Genomic DNA, 18,115 nt, shown 5'->3' on the forward strand with positions numbered 1-18,115 from the left:
CTTAAAAGCTATGGTTTGGGGCTAATTTAGGCTGATAAAAAAATATTGGATAACCTACAGTTAAACAATAATTATTACATTTATATTTTAGTTACTTAATTTTAAAAAGCTATAAAATAGTTATTAAAATATTTAAAATTTTTCATTTAAATTACCGAAAAAGCTATCACTAATAGAAAGCTCTCATTCTACACTTCTCTTCTACAATTTAATTCTTTCATAAAATAGTTTTGAATGTCACGAATTTATGGACTAACATCTAATTAGCTTTCTTCTCTTCCAATCTTTGATATCAACTACCAAATTGACTTGCATTCGAAGCATGTTATTCTACTAGTTAGCATATTGATCGTCAAATTATTGTTTGAAACTTGTGAATTAGACTTCAGGAAAAAAAAACCTTAACAATGTAGTAATTTAAATGAAAACTTTCAAATAATTTAGTAATTTTTTTAACTCTTTAAAGTTGACCAAAGTGTAAACTTACTGATAGGGAGACAACTTGAGATAGTTTACCTACAAATATTGGTAAAAAGACCTCTACAGTCCCTCTCAAAAAAATTAGAGTGATTTAATCATTGTTAATTTTAAAAGTGAGCAATTAAGGATAATTAATCACGACATTAATTTTTTCGTCAATTGTGTATAATTTTGATTAGTATAATAAAAAATTTAGCCTTCGATGTTTACATATGTTATTAATTTGGTCTTGGTTCTAAAATGTTCAACAAATTTAGCCTCAACATTTACAAAAATATTGTAGGCTAAATTTGTTAAATTATGACCAAATTGATAGAAAATATAAATTATGAGAGTTAAATTTGTTATTGTACCAGTCAAATTTATGTAAAATTGATGGAAAACATTATTGGTGTAGTTAATTATCCTTATTTACCCACTTTCAAAATTGACGGGATTAAATTGTTTAGAGAGACCAATTTGCTGAATATCAAAATTAGGAGGGACTGGAAATTTCTTTTTACCGAAATATTCAAGTCCAGTTAAAGATGATTTCGGAAAAGAAAAAGAAGTCCAGTAAGAAGATAATATCCATGTAAGCTCTCTAAGAGAGGGATATATTGGATTCGAGGAATACAAGTAGATAGATAAAGTGGAACTCTGGAAGATGATGAAGACGATGGGAATGTCTTCATTTTCTAGTTCGACGTTTCTCTTTACTCCTCTTCACTTTGCCAATGGCGGCAGCAGCAGCAGAAGCTACCACGCTCATATCCCGAAGAACACAGCCACTATCTTTCTCTCTTCTTCTTTGCTTCTACTTTCCCAATCAGCCCATTTCCCTTCTCTTTCTGTTTTCCCTAATATAGATTCCAATAGATTGCGGGCTTCTGCTTTTAACAAAGGAAGAAAAGGCGGCGGTGGCACTACCCTCTTCGAAATGGATGGTTCTGACGAGGACAACGACGGCGACGAATTCATTGATTTTGATGATGAATTCGACGAAGACGATGAGGACGGCGATGAGGCCATGTTTCTTCCGCTTGGTAAAATGAAGAAGTGGCTCGAGAACAAGCCCCGAGGGTTCGGTGAAGGGAAAGTGTACGATACTTCTATTGAAGAAAAACTGCTTGAAGAAATAGAGCAAAGCAGACAAGCACAAACGGTTAATGTCAACAACCTTAAAAACAATCCTGTCAAGCCTGGTTCCAAGAAAGGTGATCAGCAAAACAAGAAAGGTTGGGCCTTTCCTACTTTATTAGCAAATTTGTTGAAAGGGGTTCTCATTTCACTCTGATTTTTATGGATTTTTTTGTTTATTTTGCAATAGCTGAAAGTGTTCCAAGTGGAATTCGTGTGAGAGTGGGCAATCTTCCTAAGAAAAAGAATATTCACAGGGATTTGAAAGCTGCTTTCGATGGGGTTTCTGGGATAATTAATATATCTCCAGCTGTTTCTGGGAATAAGAAGACTAAAGACCCTGTTTGCAAAGGTTTTGCCTTCGTTGAATTTAAGCATGAGGTGGATGCAATTAGGTATGGTGTGCTACGAGATTGTATTGCAAACTTTAATAGTTGTCAATTTATAATTTTGTGTAAGAGAAGCTACCGCATTATATGATATTCATGCAATAAGATTAAGAACTGGCAAAATCACCCGCAATATAACATCCAATAAGTTTTCTTATGCAATACTGCATCTTGGTTCAGGTGGCATATCATTATTGTTTGTAGATTAAGAACTGAACTAGTGTCTTTCTTTCTGTAGGTTTGTGCAAATTTTCTCTGGACATAATCTCACCTTTGGTAGGATTCAGAAGCAAATAAAATGTGAGATGATAAATTCACTTTCGCACAGTCCTGCTCATGAAGAATTGTGGGACAATGGATCAATCACAGATGAAGTGGCAATTTCTCACTTCGTAGATGGTCCGAATGCTAATTTCGATATGAAGAACTCTTCCTCAGATTTATCATTGGAAAGTGTATCTGATGAAGTTGACGACCATGATGATGAACTTGTATCTGATGAATTTGATGATCTGGATGATGAGCTTGTATCTGATGAATTTGATGACCAAGATGATGAGTTTGATGAAGTAGAAGTAGGAGAAGGTAGAAACAATCTTAATGCTATTAGTGAAGCAGAGGCAAGTACTGCTGATATCATGGAACCGAGGTTTAAGCGTGCAGCTGCTGATTTGATCGCCTTAACTCCGCTGGAACGAATTAGGGCTCTTGAGCAAAAGCTACTTGCAAGAGGGAAACAGCAAAGAGTTCCAAAAGAACAAAAAGGTCAAAAGCTAGAAAGATTTGGGTCTAATAATAAGAAAAAGGTAGTTGCTAAACAAAACCAACAAAAAGTTACGAAAGAGCAAAAGGTTCAAAAGCTCGATATTCCAGGATCTGCGAAGAGGTACTTCTCTGCATCATTAATAACGCATCGATAAAGTGTTCTTTCCCTAATATGCTTTGAAATTAAAAGTTGTTTTTATCATTTTTGTGCAGGTTAAAGATTAAGGAAAAGGCACAGCTAACAGGGGCCTTCTCCAAATATGGGTTGAAAACTCCTTCGAATTCCAAGGAAGAGTCGTAGTAAGCAGCAAATGTGTAAGAGAATTTGATATTTTACTAGTTCTAGTAAAAACTTATACATTCTTTTTTATCACTTCTTTTCACAAGAGATTTTAATCCAATGAGCAATGAAAATAATTATAATGATGATGATAACAATCATTTGAAACTACAAAAAGAAATGTAATCAATGGGGCTATCATTCTCATTCAACCGCGGTCGATAAGATGCTTTTATTTAGTATGATGCAGTTTCCCTCCATGAATGAATGGAAAATAGCCGTTTTTGAGCCTATTGCTTCAGTGTTTGTATAATGTACTCGTTGTAAAGGTCCCTGCCATAGCAACATGAAACCCTTAATCAGATATAGAACCAAAAAGAACAACACTGACTAATAATTGTAGAGCAAGGGGACTGTCCATCAGATTTAGACTTAGGAATTCCCTTCTATGATGGCATTCTTTTAAGGAAGAGGCATACATTGAATACTGGATGGCTTCAATAGCTGTGTTTACAGGTAAAATATCATTGACTGCAACCTCCTTGTTCTCATTTTTCTTGTCTGTGAAATGGTTAGGAAATCAGTATTTCCTGACATTGGGAAGTAAGATGTAATGTTGTTTCATTAAGCAAACAAAACTGTTGTATGGTTTAAGTTGGAAAAGGATACAATCTTCAAAGAAACGGCGGATCTCGGTAAGGCGATGAGGGGGAAGATCTTTGATATCGGTGAAATGTTTGTATTCTGGATCATCTGCACAAACTGCAATGATCTTATCATCTTTCTCCCCCTGAGTGACAACAATGAAGTAGTTAATGACAAACTCGAGGGAAGAAGTCTGAAAAGGTTAGCTTCTTTGAACTTCATTGAAATACCTGGTCAATCATGGGCATCAGTCCAAGGGCTCTGGCTCGCAGAAAACATCCAGGAAGAACTGGCTCCTATTCCAACATATGACATAAATAGTCCATCAACATATAAGGTAGAGATGGAGAGAAGAAAATGAGATAAGGTGGTTCACCTGCATGATAACCAAACAATCCATGGGATCATTGTCTTCGCATAGCGTGCGAGGGATGAAACCATAATTGTGAGGATAGACTACTGAGGAATACAAAATCCGATCAACCTGGGATTCATTTAAACTCATCAATACAAGAAAGGGAAAAGCCTTGCCTTATCCTGCGAGGTATATGCCTCACCAACATGTCTAAAGGTACCTTAATCATTCCGGTCTTTTTGTCAAGTTCATATTTCACCTTACTGCCTTTTGATATCTCCACAACCTGTACAGTTGAACAAGGAATCCAACAACCGAACAATTAGTAGTGCATGCATGGAAACTTCGCCATTTCCATGTCCAGTCAATAAAGGCTTACACAATTGAAAACGGTTGGAGCTTCAGATCCTGCACACAACATATATTGCAATATGTAAGTTCTCCAGTTTGATTAATATAAGCTTAAAAACGTGGAATCTGATTATTCAGTGATTGGATAGGTGGTACCAATCTCAAGATCATGCCATGGATGTGCAGCTACCGATCTCTTTGACATAGCCGATAGGATCCTCTCATTTAGACGGGGGCGTGGAGCTTCAGTCGATTCACTCATCCTTTTTATTTTATTTTTTCCAGAATAGAATAAAATGCATCAACATTCAATCAAATTCAGTCCACCATGTTGCATAAAACAGGGGTTTATGCTTATGAGTATATTATAAAACTTTACAGTACCTTTGATATGTATGAAGGTTGCTCCATCAATAAAATACAACACAAAGATCAGCAAAAAAAGCAACTATTTTCTCCACATGGTAAAACTAAAATGTAAAAGCGTGGTTACTTTTAATGCTTTACATCTATGCCAAGCTAAACCAAAGTCCAAAGCTTTGTTCATGATCTGATCTATATACTATACTCGGAACAATAAAAAGCAGAAAGCGAGACAAAAGAAAGTACCTTAGTTCTGGGATATAATGAGTGTAGACACAGAAAAATAAAGTAAATGAAGATAATATGACGCACCGATCCTAAAGCTTTAATTGATGTAGAGGTAAATATTTATAGGAAGGGGGGTTGAAAAGACGTGGAAGAAGAAGAGAGAAAAGAGGTTGGTGAATGCTTTAAGGCAGTGCCTGGTGTCTATTGCTGAGAAAAAGCAGGTCGGGTTTAAAGCTTTGCCCACTCCTCCGCACTTTCCACTACCTTGTGTTTTATTTATTTATTTTTCTCTCTGACTAGGCTATAACCAGTAAATATACGGGTTTTTTTTTTGTTAAAAAAATTTGCCAGTTCTAAATACTAGTATTTTAGAAATAAAAGGCTATTTTAACCCTTTCAAGACATTGATGGTTGAACCCTTAATTTGTGGTATAAATGCAGGGTGAAGTGCCGATGTTCTATTTTTCTTGCAGTGATTTACTGAAGATCTTTTATGGAAAGCACCTGAGACAATGTTGGGCCGTTTTGATCCATAAAAACCTTAACTGGGATCATCCTTTTACTGCACTTGAACTGATTTCTCATGTGAAACACAATAATTTTCCATTTTTGGAACCTTTTTACTTGTGCTGGATTTGTATTTTATTTCTCATCTAAATTTTAGAGATGAAATGCATGAGTGATCCAATATCTAAAAGCTATAAAAACATGAATTTATTATACTAAAGGAATTTCAATTTTAGTACTAAAAAAAACATCCGACCAATCCATTGATTTGAAAAATAATTATGAAAGATGCATCTTTATGTGTTTTGCATTTTTTTTTCAACGTCAAATTCAAATTCAATTCTGAATTCTAAATTCTCAAAGTTGAATATGATTCATGCTTTTCATCATGATTTTTTTTTAAAAATTCAAGAATTTAAAAACAATTAATTTAATCCCTATATATATACATTTATCAAGAGTAGGAGAAAGAGATCGTTCAGGTTTTTCTTTTTTGTATTTTTTATGTTCGTTTTACAATTCAAAAAACTAATGATTGTTGAAGACGAATCCAAGATTACCTCCACTTTATTTCTTGGATAGCTAAGTTGGTTTTGGGAAACTTAAGCCTTTAATTTTGTTTTTCTTTTGACATCTGCTTTACCTTTTTTGTGTAAGTCTTAAAAGAAACGAGTTAGACTTAAAAAAAAAAAGTTTGAGCAGCTAAAGATCAATTCCTAAGTACTTCAAGCAGGAAACTCACTGTAGCTGTCTATCCCTGTTATATAAAAGAAACTTTACCAATGGGGAGCAACTGAAAATAAAACCACCTTTCCATTATGTTTTGCACATCTAACATCATGGTCGTTTATGGATTTATCAAACCTTAAATACACATTTAACTGTCTTCCCATACGTGTGTTTCTTAGATTTAATATTATAATATTTATATTTAATGCAATGATGTTGCACATTACTAGCGAATAAGATAAACACAACAATGGAGTTATTTTATTTATATTTAGCCTTTCAAGTTTTGTTTCATTCATAACTTATAGAATTACAAAACGGATAGTGCATCAAATATATACACATAATAATAACTTAATAATACTTGTTTTGTAATGAAATCTTGGATTTTGAATTTGAGTTACACTTTGTGTAAATACGTGAATTCTCCAAATTTTGTTATTAAGTTTAATATTTGTAATAATTGGTTGTATTGGAACTATTATAACTTCAGAAAAAATAGTTGCTTTGTATATTAGTATGTACTAAAATGATGATATTTAGGGGTAAGTATTCAACTGAATGGATTCGAGTGAAAAAATATCAAGCAAGTTGAGTTATTTTATTATCTTAACTCGATTTCATTTTTTTAATCGAGTAGAGTGAGAGGAAAATTGAAGTCAAATCAAATAAATTTATTCAAGTTAAACTAAAAAATTAAACACAATAAATTAAAATCTTGTTGACGATTTGACTTCCAAACTAGAGGACATAAATTTGAGATAATATATATTTGAAAACTTTTTCAAAACAAAATAATCGAAAGTAAGATAATTTAGTATGATAAATTTGATTTGGTAATTTGCTTGTTTAAGGACTCAAATTTATCATTTTGAATTTTTTAAAATTTTAAAATTTCAACATTTTTATATAAATTTTAATTTTTTGAATTTTTTATAGAAAGTTGAAAAAATATTAGTTAAAATTTTTAAAGTTATTTTGAAATTTTTAAAAAATACTAATTTGCTCAGTTTCAAAATTGACAAGGATCTAAGACATATTTACACCATATTTTTACTTGAATTATAAAATCTAACTAGAAAAACTGATTCTTAAAAATGAATAACTTGAATAGATTAAATTAATTAACTTGAATTTTTTTTTCTAATGAGATCGAGTTTTACTGCTATGGGCGCATTGCACATTTTGGGGGTTGCTTGGGAAATTAGCCTAATGGATAGCATGTTATTACACTAAAATGGAATTCCTCAACCTCCAACCAAACTGAATAGATGTGTGTCAAATCTGCATATCACCAAGCGAAATCTATCATTCATTTTATAAGGACGGTAACATAATGTACACCTGCTTTGCTCACACTTGTCATTCTAAATAAATTATATCATTATCATTTTGGTCTCTTCTTATGTAAGTTAGGTTTAGGTTATCATAGAACTATCATTTTCTTCGTTAAAATGATTTACAAGACAAAATACTATGAAATATAGTCTCCAAAACAATATGTCTAGTTATTCCGATAATTGCAATCAAACAAAAACTTAAGAGAATCATTTTAGCAAATCCAACGTTATTACAGCTTGTTGCAAGCCGATAATAAGATTCGATTTTTCTTACAAGAAAAAAGAGTAAAGAAGGAACCTAACATCTTAAACCTTGGGTCACTTCTTATATACTACTTGGAGATGGAGATATCAAGCTTGACCGGGTACTTGTCCATTTCATCCTTCCATGGGTTACACCTTGACTCACTCATCGGAGTAGATCTAAGAGCTCTCCAAACTGCGCTGTTACACTTGAACCCCGACCCGAATGCAATCTGCCACACTCGGTCACCACCCGAGATCCGACCCTTGGCCTCCGTGTATGCAAACTCATACCACAGTGAGCTGCTCGAGGTGTTTCCAAATCTATGTAGAGTCATCCTTGATGGCTCCATATGCCAATCTGTTAGCTCCAAATTCTTCTGTATTTCATCCAAAACCGCCCTTCCACCTGCATGGATACAAAAATGCTCGACTGCTAGCTTAAAATCAGGTATGTAAGGCTTAACCCTGGCTTTCAAAACCTTCTTTCGAACAAGACTAACAAAGAACTTCAACTGCTCTGTGAATGGCAAAACCAGGGAACCTAGAGTAGTAATATTGGTTTTCAATGCATCCCCAGCCACCGCCATCAGTTCCCGACCCAATGAAACCCCAACAATTCCTTTGTCATCTTCTCTTTGGTAAACGCAGTTGTAATGTTTATCGTCGGCACCTTTATGGGTCCGAACCAAGTGAAGGAGTTGGTACTTGGAACGAGCCTTGTCCCGTGGCTTGTTCGACAAAAGCACAGCGGCTCCACCCATGCGGAATATGCAATTGCATAGCAACATGGAGCGGTCGTTCCCGAAATACCAATTTTGGGTAATGTTTTCGGTACTCACCACCACGGCATACGTGTTAGGATTGGCTCGAAGGAGGTTTTTAGCTAGCTCCACGGATATAAGCCCTGCACTGCACCCCATTCCACCCAGATTGTAGCTCTTGATATCTGTACGTAGCTTGTAATGGTTGATTACCATGGCTGAGAGAGATGGTGTGGGGTTAAATAAACAGGAATTCACGATGAGGATGTCAATATCCTTTGGCCTAACACCGGTTTTCTCAAAAAGGGAGTCCAGTGCTCCAAACATAACAGCTTCGGTTTCAGACCGAGCCTCTTCCATGCACAGGTTCGGCGGTCTAGATGTTATACCTCTTGGAACATACGTCTCATCGCCTAAACCGGACCGGGTTGCTATCTTTCTTTGAAATTGAAGCGTGTCGTCGGTGAAAGCTCCGGTTTCTTCAGTCATCTTGAGGAACGAGTCAACTGACAGTTTACGATCATCTTGGGATTTGTAACAGGCGAAATCGACGAGATAAACCGGCCTGGACCGCTTCGAAAAGTAGAGACCACATAGGAAGAATAGGATTAATGAAGCAGCTAGTCTTGTAGCGGCATCAATGCTCTGAAGCCGAAAAGCTTGATTAATAGTCCATAAATCGTAAACCCGGTCAGGTTTTAGACCGGATAACTGAACCAAAGTGGCGAACATAAGTGGTAGTATAAGAAGGGTGGCGTGGTTACATGAATAACCATAGCCTAAGCCTAACTTAACGTACTTAAGCTTAACGGATTGAAGGAAATCAGGCAATCTTCGACGGATTTTGATGATGGCGGAGGAGGAGTCTTTGAATGCCATTTCCGCCGTCAGCCTTTCTTTATCCATCTCTATGCTTTTCCTATCCATATAGCTAGAAGTTGATTAAAGAGTAGGTTTAGCTGGCTATGAAAAAAAGATCAGCGGGAGAAAGCCATACAAAGTTAGCTCTGAAACTTGAAGAATGGGGGAGCTTATATATATATATATATACTTACAAGAAATGAAAGAAAAAGATAGAATGGAATTAATGGTGGGTAGTTCCGGGAAATAATAGTTTCCTGGACCACCTACTAATATATAGTATAGGATTTTATTTGATGGGTTTATATTTGACACAAAATTTTGGGTATCGTCATTGAATTATATGATAACATGTAATTGGAAAATTTTAAAATTAAATTTAGCATCATATTGTTCATTTTACCAATTTGAAACTTAAATAATATGTATCAGTTTATACAACTAATATCGAGACTGTACCAAATTTCATATTTACGGACCCAAAATTGAATATGGGAATGGGGTTAAAATGAAGATTTCAATGCAAAACCTTTAATTTTTTTTAAATATACAAACAACAAGTAAACGATTTATTTTTATTTTTTTTAAAAAAATAAATTACTCATATTATCTTATGAATACAATATATTATCTTATAATTTTTATATTTTATTTATCTTTTTCAAACTGTGTTGATGTCTATTTTTAATTAATATAAATTAAATTTAGGGACGGATAGAGATCATGACTCTAAATTTTATAAATTTCTGTAAATTCTATATATCATCATCTTAAACTAGGATGTATCAAAAAGCCATTTTAAATAAGGTATATTTGTTTTTGGCCCCCAATTTTTTTAATTATCTCAAAATACCTTTAAAAAGAAGGTATATTGATGTTTAACCCCTTAAAGAATTTCTTAATTTGACCTCTTGAAAAATAAGGTATATTGATGTTTAACCCCTCAAGAAAACTTTTATAGTTTCACTTCTTGTAAAATATATGAATTATAAATTTGGTAATACTTTTTGATTAAACCTCATTCATTAATATTAGTTTAAGTTTCTTATTTTAATTTTAATGAATCAAGTAAATCTAATTATGTTAATTGCTATGTTAATATTAAATAATTTTATGCATAATTTATTTTAATTTCTTGACGTCAAGGCATTAATTATTATTAACTTGTTTACATATCGATCAACATAATATTTTTCTATGAGTTAAATAAAACTGGATTATTAATAAAAATGTATTCAATACTAAAATCAATGTATTTTAAATCAGATTGGTTCTCAAATTGGTTAAATATCAGTTCATCAGTGCGACTAAAAGGTTATTAAAATTTAAAAAAAATTAAAAAAATTGGTTCAATCAAGTTTTTGTCCTATTCAATTGGTCCATACCAATTCTTAGGTCAACCGTTCAAAGCCCTTATTCAGACCGATACCTTGGTCGGTTCCTGGTCCAATTGGCCACACCGGTCCACTTCAAATAACATTGACTAAAACGGGCTATAAATTTTTGATCAAATTTTATTATTAATCTTTATATTATGCATAGATTACAATTTTTGTTTTTAATATTATGCATAAATTTGATCAAATTTTGTTTTTAGTTTGAATTTATATGTCAAATTATCTATATTAGTGCAAAATTTCGGTGAGGAAAATCTTGAACACACGAATGGAACACGAATAAAAACTCGAACAGAAAAAGAGAAAATAGGCCAAGGCTTTAAGGCGTGTATCAAGCCACTATCTTTAAGGTTCTATTCCCCCCACCTATACTTGGTATGCAAATGAGTTTCAAGCAAATGGACCTCAAGGATACAATGAAGCCTGATAACTATTTACGTTTTGCATTGACAAAAATAGACCATAAGCACTGAGCAATGTTTAACGAGAAAATCAATTTCTATAAAGAATTTTTGTAGTAATTCTTTATAGAACAATCTAATAATATCAGAAGATGGAGGAAAGATAGAAAGAATTTTTAGAACTTTTTGGTATAATTTCCAAATGAAATCTCATTCCTATTTATAGGAATTTTCATGTCTCTTCATAGAGTCATCTTTCAATAGGTGCCTTTCTTAAATAATAATGTCACGCCCTCATTTAGAGAGTTGGTACTGTTTGAGAGACTACGCTGGCAAAGACCGCCTAAGTTGCAAGACTGAGACATGATAAGGTTGGTAACTTCGTGGCGAAGTACTGCGTTGGACTACACCGATACTATGGGGTTCCACTTCGCGGATTGACGAGTTCTTTGTTGTGGCAAGAACCTTATTAGGCGAACTTGTCCACTAATAAGTTTGCCACCCATGTTTTCCTATTGCTGCTAATGTAAGGGTGGTAGTTAGTGGGACATGTTTAAGTCATCTAGTATCCTAGTGGACGTAACATGTCAATAATTAGGACAACCGGGATCCATGTAGGATGTGGTTATTTAGTGGAAGTGTGTGAGAATGATTACTGGTTAGAATTAATTCTAAGTAGGATTTGGATGTGAGTTATCTATAAATATGATAGCCTGGTAGTAGAGAGAAGACTTATGTTTCATCTTTTCTACTAACCTTTATTCTCATCGAAGAAAACCAGAAAAGTTCTTCATCGTTAACGAATGTGTTGTCTATTAAGTTTAAAAGAGCTTCCGTCCTAAGTTGTCCGCTGGTAATCTCTTAAGCCTTTCTTTAGGTTTTACCAAATAGATAGAAGCTATATTTTCATTTGGTTACTGGATAGGAAGGAAACTTCTATGTAGAAACTGTTTCCATGTCTGCAGATTCATGTTATTTTATAAAGTTTTGGTTGTTTTGATGTTTAAAGATGTCGATTTTTTAGCCAAAGAAATGAGAAAAGGTCCTAGTGCCAAAGGGAAAGAACCCGTAGAGTGGATAAAGCCCTGAGTAAAGATTTTTGGTGAGTTTCTTCATACCTTGAGCCTGTTATCTGCGTTATGTCATTAAACCTTTATCACTATACAGCCAGGTAAGTGGTTTTAACCTTTGGTCCTAATACTCGTGTCTAAGGAGTAGGTTTAAAGAGCAGATGTATTTAAGGGTACAAACGGTTAAATAGACCTAAAAGTCTAGTATATACATGGTATAAATATTCCTTCCCCGGTGTACAAGCTCCGTATCCAGATTGGTGTAACGAGGCAACAGAGGGATGTTGCGTATGATGATGAAAAGAAGACAATATATTATATTTTACCTCCGTTATGACACTCTAGTGTAAACTGTGACTGGTGAAAACCTGGTCTTACAGGGGAACATGTGTGTGTTCAAATATAAGGAGAAATGTTGGGGGTACAAAGGTTATGGTTAGGAAATAGCTCTGATGAGCGGTAAGAAGATACATGCAAAAAGGTTCTTAAAAACTAGGATTAGAAGCTAGCACAATGAAGGGAGTATATGGGAAAAATGGCGCATATGTGTAAAATAAGGAGTGCACATTGCATGAAATGTAAACATTATGTCTGACAGTTACATAAGGGTAGTTCGCGAAGGTGGCATACATGTGGACCAATTTTGCCTGTGGTCGTCATATGCAAGTTTCCAAAAATAGATAGTTTCCACCAATAGGTTGAGTCTGATTGTAGGAGTATCTGCTAGTGGATACTTCAAATCATAGAGAGTTGTATCTGCCAGATATGATGTACTAGTTTGTTAGTTTAAGTCTAATCTCTTAATATCTGATGGTCCTTATTGTGGGATTTTATTTCCTGGGAACTCACTATGATCTTACGAACTTACCTAGTTTCTTCTTTTTACTTCTAGGTTGTAGGTTGGATATTGTTGTAGCAAGGAACCAGCTAGATCGGCGGCCAATTTGTGAGCCTTCTCTTATCTTGGTGTGACATGTATTTGTTATGGTGATAGGAAAATTGTTACTTGCGTCTTTAATATTTTAAAGTAGCACGATACTATTTTTAATTCTCTTTTAGCCCTAGAAATTTTCAATTATCGGAACACCGCTCTAGTAAGCGGGTTCCCACCAAACTGGAAAGTTGGTTTTTTAAAAAGGGTATAGTTATTTCAATGAACTTGACTTGTGACGCTCTATATTCGGATTTAATGATCGGGTCGGGCGTGGGGTGTTACAAATAACATATTTAAAAGAGACATAATTATTCATCTAATTTCATAACTATTCAAGTAATATTGTTTGAATAGTTATAGTTCTTTGTCAAAAATCAAGTGATATAACTCTTGACCAATAACTAAAAGATATAAATTTTTATTAATTACACCTTTGCATTTATAATTATTGGAACACTATAAATATTGTTGAAAATGTTTCAACAATATCCCCCATCTTCAAAATATTTTAGATTTTGATATCATAAATGAAGGTGTCTTACAATTGAACCTTCACTTAGTGAAAACATGTTAAAGTTAATCAAAATTGCATGGTAGACTAAGCTTTGAATCAGGTATTCCATTTGATTAATCGAACACGCCTCACATAGTGATTTCAACATTGGTTAATTCATACTATCTAGGGACACTATTATGGCTATGTGTCTGTGTCCTCTTTTCATGAATGTTGTTAGAGCCAAGCCCGTAAGCTCCTAGAAGCAACCACACTTCATAGTCACATAGGTAGATCCCATCAAGAGTATTACCGTATTTATAACACTCTGACATATTTATGTTATGGGTTCATTAAGAGTACATTACTTATCCTTCCCTTATCATTACGGGTACCTAGCAATTTAATCTTAGGATGAATTTATTTACAGTGTTAGCAGTCACATACTAATGATATACTTTGTCTCATTGAACTCAAGACTTGACATTATACCAAGTGTTGAGTCAAGTTTCCATCAGGGGTGACTCTAGTTAATGGGCTTGAGTCCCATCCCTTTTGAGGTCTTGTTAACTACTTCTCTAGTAAGACTTTTTGTTAAAAGATCTGCCAAATTTTCAATTGACCTCACATAATTAATAGTGATCACTCCATTAGAGATTAATTGTCGGACATAGCTATGTCTTAATGCAACGTGTCTAGATTTTTCATTATATACTTGGTTATATGCCTTTCCTAGAGTAGCCTAACCATCACGACGGATAGAAATAGGTGAAATTGGTTTAAGCCATAGAGGTACATCATAAAGCAAGTTTCTTAAACATTCTTCTTTAGATGTAGTGACTAATGCAATAAATTCGGCTACCATGGTGGAATCAGTAATACATGTTTATTTCTTGGAACTCCAAGAAATGACTCCTCCACCAATAATGAAGATCCATCCATTAGTAGAAGCATGATCATCCAAACTTTTAATCTAACTAGCATTAAATACCCTTCTAAAACTGAAGGATATCCATTATAGCACAACCTATAGTTAATAGTTTTCTTTAAGTACCTAAGTACTCTATTCAAAACTTGCCAATGCAAACTACTTGGATTACTTGTGTACCTACTCAATTCCCCAACAACATATGCAATATCTAGTCTTGTACAAATCATTATGTAAATAAGACAACCAATTAGACTTGAATATTTCAATTGATCAATTTTCCTAATAGCATTAGATACTAATTTTATTTGAGGATCTATGGGTGTAGGTGCTAGTATACAATTGAAAAGATCAAACTTTTTAAGCACCTTTTCAATGTAATGTGATTGTGATAAAACTATAGTGCTTTCCTCTTGGGTTATTTTAATCCCAAGAATAATTGCTACACCTATATCCTTTATAAGAATTTATTTGTGTTTTCTATTTGTTCCAAATTCATGCCAAATATGAGCATGTCATCTACATATAAGCAAATCATGAAACCTTTTTCATTTTTAAATTTGCTATATATGCACTTTTTGGATTTATTTATTTTATAGCCATTAGCTAGATCAACCTTGTCAAAATTTTGGTGCCATTTCTTTGGTGCTTGTTTAAGTCCATATAGAGATTTAACAAACTTACATACCTCATGCCCCTTTCCTAGAACAATAAATCCTTTTGGTTGTTCCATGTACACTTCCTCTTCCAATTCACCTTTTAAAAATGCAATTTTAACATCCATTTAATGAACAACCAAATTATACATTGTGTTAAGTGATATTAAGAGTCTAATCATAACAATTATTGCTACTAGAGCATAGGTATCAAAGTAATCAATACCTTATTTTTGTGTAAAACCTTTGGCTACCAACCTTCCTTTAAATTTATCAAAGGTTTCATTCTGAAGATCCATTTACAACCTATTAGTTTGGACCCGATGGAAGATCAATTAAGATTCAAGTTTGATTTCCCATTATTGAATCCATCTCATCATTTATTGTTTATTTCCAAAAAAGCAAAGTCTTGAGATTTTATTACCTCTTCAAATTTAGTAGGACCAGATTCTATATTATAACAATACAATATCTTATTACCTATACTTTCACCTTTACCTTCTACAAGGAACATAATGAAACCTGGTCCAAAATCTTTGACCTTTTTAGTCCTTTTACTTCTTAATTCTTGACAAGATTCATTATTATTATCAACTTCTTCCAACGGAATCTCATTCTCATTTGAAAAATGAATTAATTGTTATAGATGTAATTTTGTTGAAATAGAATTAAATATATTTTCATAAAAAATAACATATCTTGATTTAATAACTGTATTAATTGAAATTGAATCATTAGAATAAATTACAATGAACCTATATGCCTTGCTATTATGTGCATATCCTAGAAATATGCATTCAATTCCTCTTTCACCTAAATTTTTACATTTAAGTGTTGAAACTTTGACAATAGCTCTATAGCCCCAAATCTTCAAATAATTAAGGTTTGGTTTCCTTTTCTTCCATTGTTCATAGAGAGTTATTTTAGTTTCCTCATTAGGAACTTGATCTGCCGTAATTCGATGTAGCAAATTAAACTAGTTTTTATACTTAAAGATCTTGAATACGAGCAATTTTAATATATTCTAGTTATATTTTCTTATTTTAGTTTAAATTAAATAAAAATGTATTTTGATTCTTTTATTAACCTAAGGGGACAAATGAGGCCTAAAGGCGAGTTAACGTACTTAGTACATATGCAGGAGACCATTCAAAGGCATAGGAACTTAAAACTGGTAGCTGTGTTGCAACACGAGGAGTTTTATGTTGCAACATGGGAAGTAGAATACCAGAATTTCAAGCCTACCTTTAGTGTCGCGACACAACCATGGGATGTCACGACACACCCCTGCAGCCACCTTTGAACCTAAGCATATGACCGCCTCCGGACATACTAATGTTTAGAGTGAGAATACTGCAATAAAATAGATAATTACGAGGCGATATTCGCAAGTACACGGGTCAAGTTGTAATATAGGTTTTACAATGAAGTAGGTGAGTACTCCGAGGATCGTACCCAAGGGAGGCAAGTACTAAATCAATTTTAACCTAAAAAATTAAAGATCTAATTAATACTCTTTAATCAGTTATAGTATGAGAGTAAAACAAGAAGTCTTTTTAGCGTTTGTAAACTAATAAAGTAAAATCACATAAAAGAATTAAAACTGCAAGAGGTAGAGATAAATAAAGTGAATCAAATTTGAATATGAGTGATTAGCTCGCTTTGACAATCCCAATTAACTATCAAAGCTCCTTATCAACTAGCTAGTCGCTACCCTAGTAGGATCTTTCGATCTTCCACTAGCATAATAAGTCAGCAAGAACTACTTATGTTCTGACTTCACAGTCTAGACTGGCTTGGGGTAAAGGTGTTCATGAATGGGTAATACAAATTTTGGGTTAATTCCCACCTTGATGACTTCCTAGGGTTGTCAGGCCTAGGGTTTGTTTCATGTTTTTCCTTTCTCAAACAGTTGATCCATTGAGTAACCCTATAAAATAGTTAAGAGATCATGCCTCCATTTGTTAATCCCCCATAGAAGGATTAGTTCCTCATGGCTTTCATAAACAACATGGAATAAATGGAAGAACCAATCATAAGGAATGAAGTTGAATAGAGAGTTTAAGTAAGCTTGATTGATATTGATGAATAATGAAAATCCACAAAAGCTTATCTCCTTTACAATAAGATCTCTTGCAAAAAACAAATAACTAAAACTATGAAAACTTAAGAAAGAAGGAAAACCATTCTAAAACCTAAAGAGAAAATCTAAGCTAATAGAGTGATGTCTATAATGTCTGTTAGAGAGGTCTATATATAGCCTTAGGTAGCTGTTATCCTTAGCCCTAGGGTAGCTAACGTTCCCGAGCTTAAAGTTTGATTATACAGACCAAAAGGCCCCTACTTTGTTTTTTATTCTCGTCACAGATTCAATATCGCGACACACCAAGACTTGTGTCGTGACATAGCAACCAACATGTTCATCTATAGCCATCTTCAGGGGTATGTACGACACCCATAGCATCTGTCGCGACATTGAAGGCAATTTCTCACTTTCTTTATTCTGCTCTCTATGTTGTGACACGGATCCTCCATGTTGCAATATAGCATCCAGTATTGACCCAAAATGCCCTTTAATGGTCTCATGCACACTCAAAAAGTACGTTAGCTCTCTCTTAGGCCTTATTTGGGCCTTAAGGTTAATAAAAGACTCAATGTGCACATTTTATTGAATGTAAACAAAACTAAAGAGCCCCTAAATTAAAACATAAAAATTTTTTGTATTCAAGCTCTTTCACACTTAAGTCATTGCTTGTCTTCACGCAACATAAACAAAGATTAGAAAATGATAAATGACGAACCTTGAGCAGGTATGGT

The 18,115-nt window shown here is 33.8% G+C and overlaps 3 protein-coding genes across 4 annotated transcripts; 1 reads left to right on the top strand and 2 right to left on the bottom strand.

Annotated features, from left to right (window-relative positions):
- The first annotated feature begins 928 nt into the window (after positions 1–928).
- LOC107910381 (uncharacterized) lies at positions 929–3,122 on the top strand. The gene is made up of 4 exons (XM_016838209.2): positions 929–1,697; positions 1,790–1,994; positions 2,227–2,874; positions 2,967–3,122. Exons 1-4 carry the CDS (start codon positions 1,127–1,129, stop codon positions 3,052–3,054), a joined length of 1,512 nt encoding a protein of 503 aa, XP_016693698.1. The 5' UTR covers positions 929–1,126; the 3' UTR covers positions 3,055–3,122.
- On the bottom strand, positions 3,070–5,200 carry LOC107910390 (soluble inorganic pyrophosphatase 1). Of its 2 annotated transcripts, XM_016838225.2 has the most exons (9): positions 4,994–5,181; positions 4,541–4,647; positions 4,413–4,441; positions 4,254–4,319; positions 4,055–4,162; positions 3,909–3,974; positions 3,703–3,823; positions 3,513–3,594; positions 3,070–3,366 (listed from the first exon to the last, which is right to left on the bottom strand). In XM_016838225.2, the coding sequence occupies exons 2-9, from the start codon at positions 4,644–4,646 to the stop codon at positions 3,324–3,326; spliced, it is 621 nt and encodes a 206-aa protein (XP_016693714.1). In that variant the 5' UTR covers position 4,647; positions 4,994–5,181; the 3' UTR covers positions 3,070–3,323. The 2 variants fall into 2 exon arrangements, with proteins under 2 accessions (XP_016693714.1, XP_016693708.1); XM_016838219.2 differs by lacking the exon at positions 3,070–3,366 and having other exon boundaries at positions 3,389–3,594; positions 4,994–5,200.
- A 2,495-nt stretch (positions 5,201–7,695) lies between these two features.
- Positions 7,696–9,657, bottom strand: LOC107910371 (3-ketoacyl-CoA synthase 1). The gene has a single exon (XM_016838198.2). It carries the CDS (start codon positions 9,483–9,485, stop codon positions 7,884–7,886), a length of 1,602 nt encoding a protein of 533 aa, XP_016693687.1. The 5' UTR covers positions 9,486–9,657; the 3' UTR covers positions 7,696–7,883.
- Positions 9,658–18,115: the final 8,458 nt, after the last annotated feature.

The sequence above is a fragment of the Gossypium hirsutum genome, chromosome D08, assembly GCF_007990345.1.
Source record: "Gossypium hirsutum isolate 1008001.06 chromosome D08, Gossypium_hirsutum_v2.1, whole genome shotgun sequence".
Lineage (NCBI taxonomy): Eukaryota > Viridiplantae > Streptophyta > Magnoliopsida > Malvales > Malvaceae > Gossypium > Gossypium hirsutum.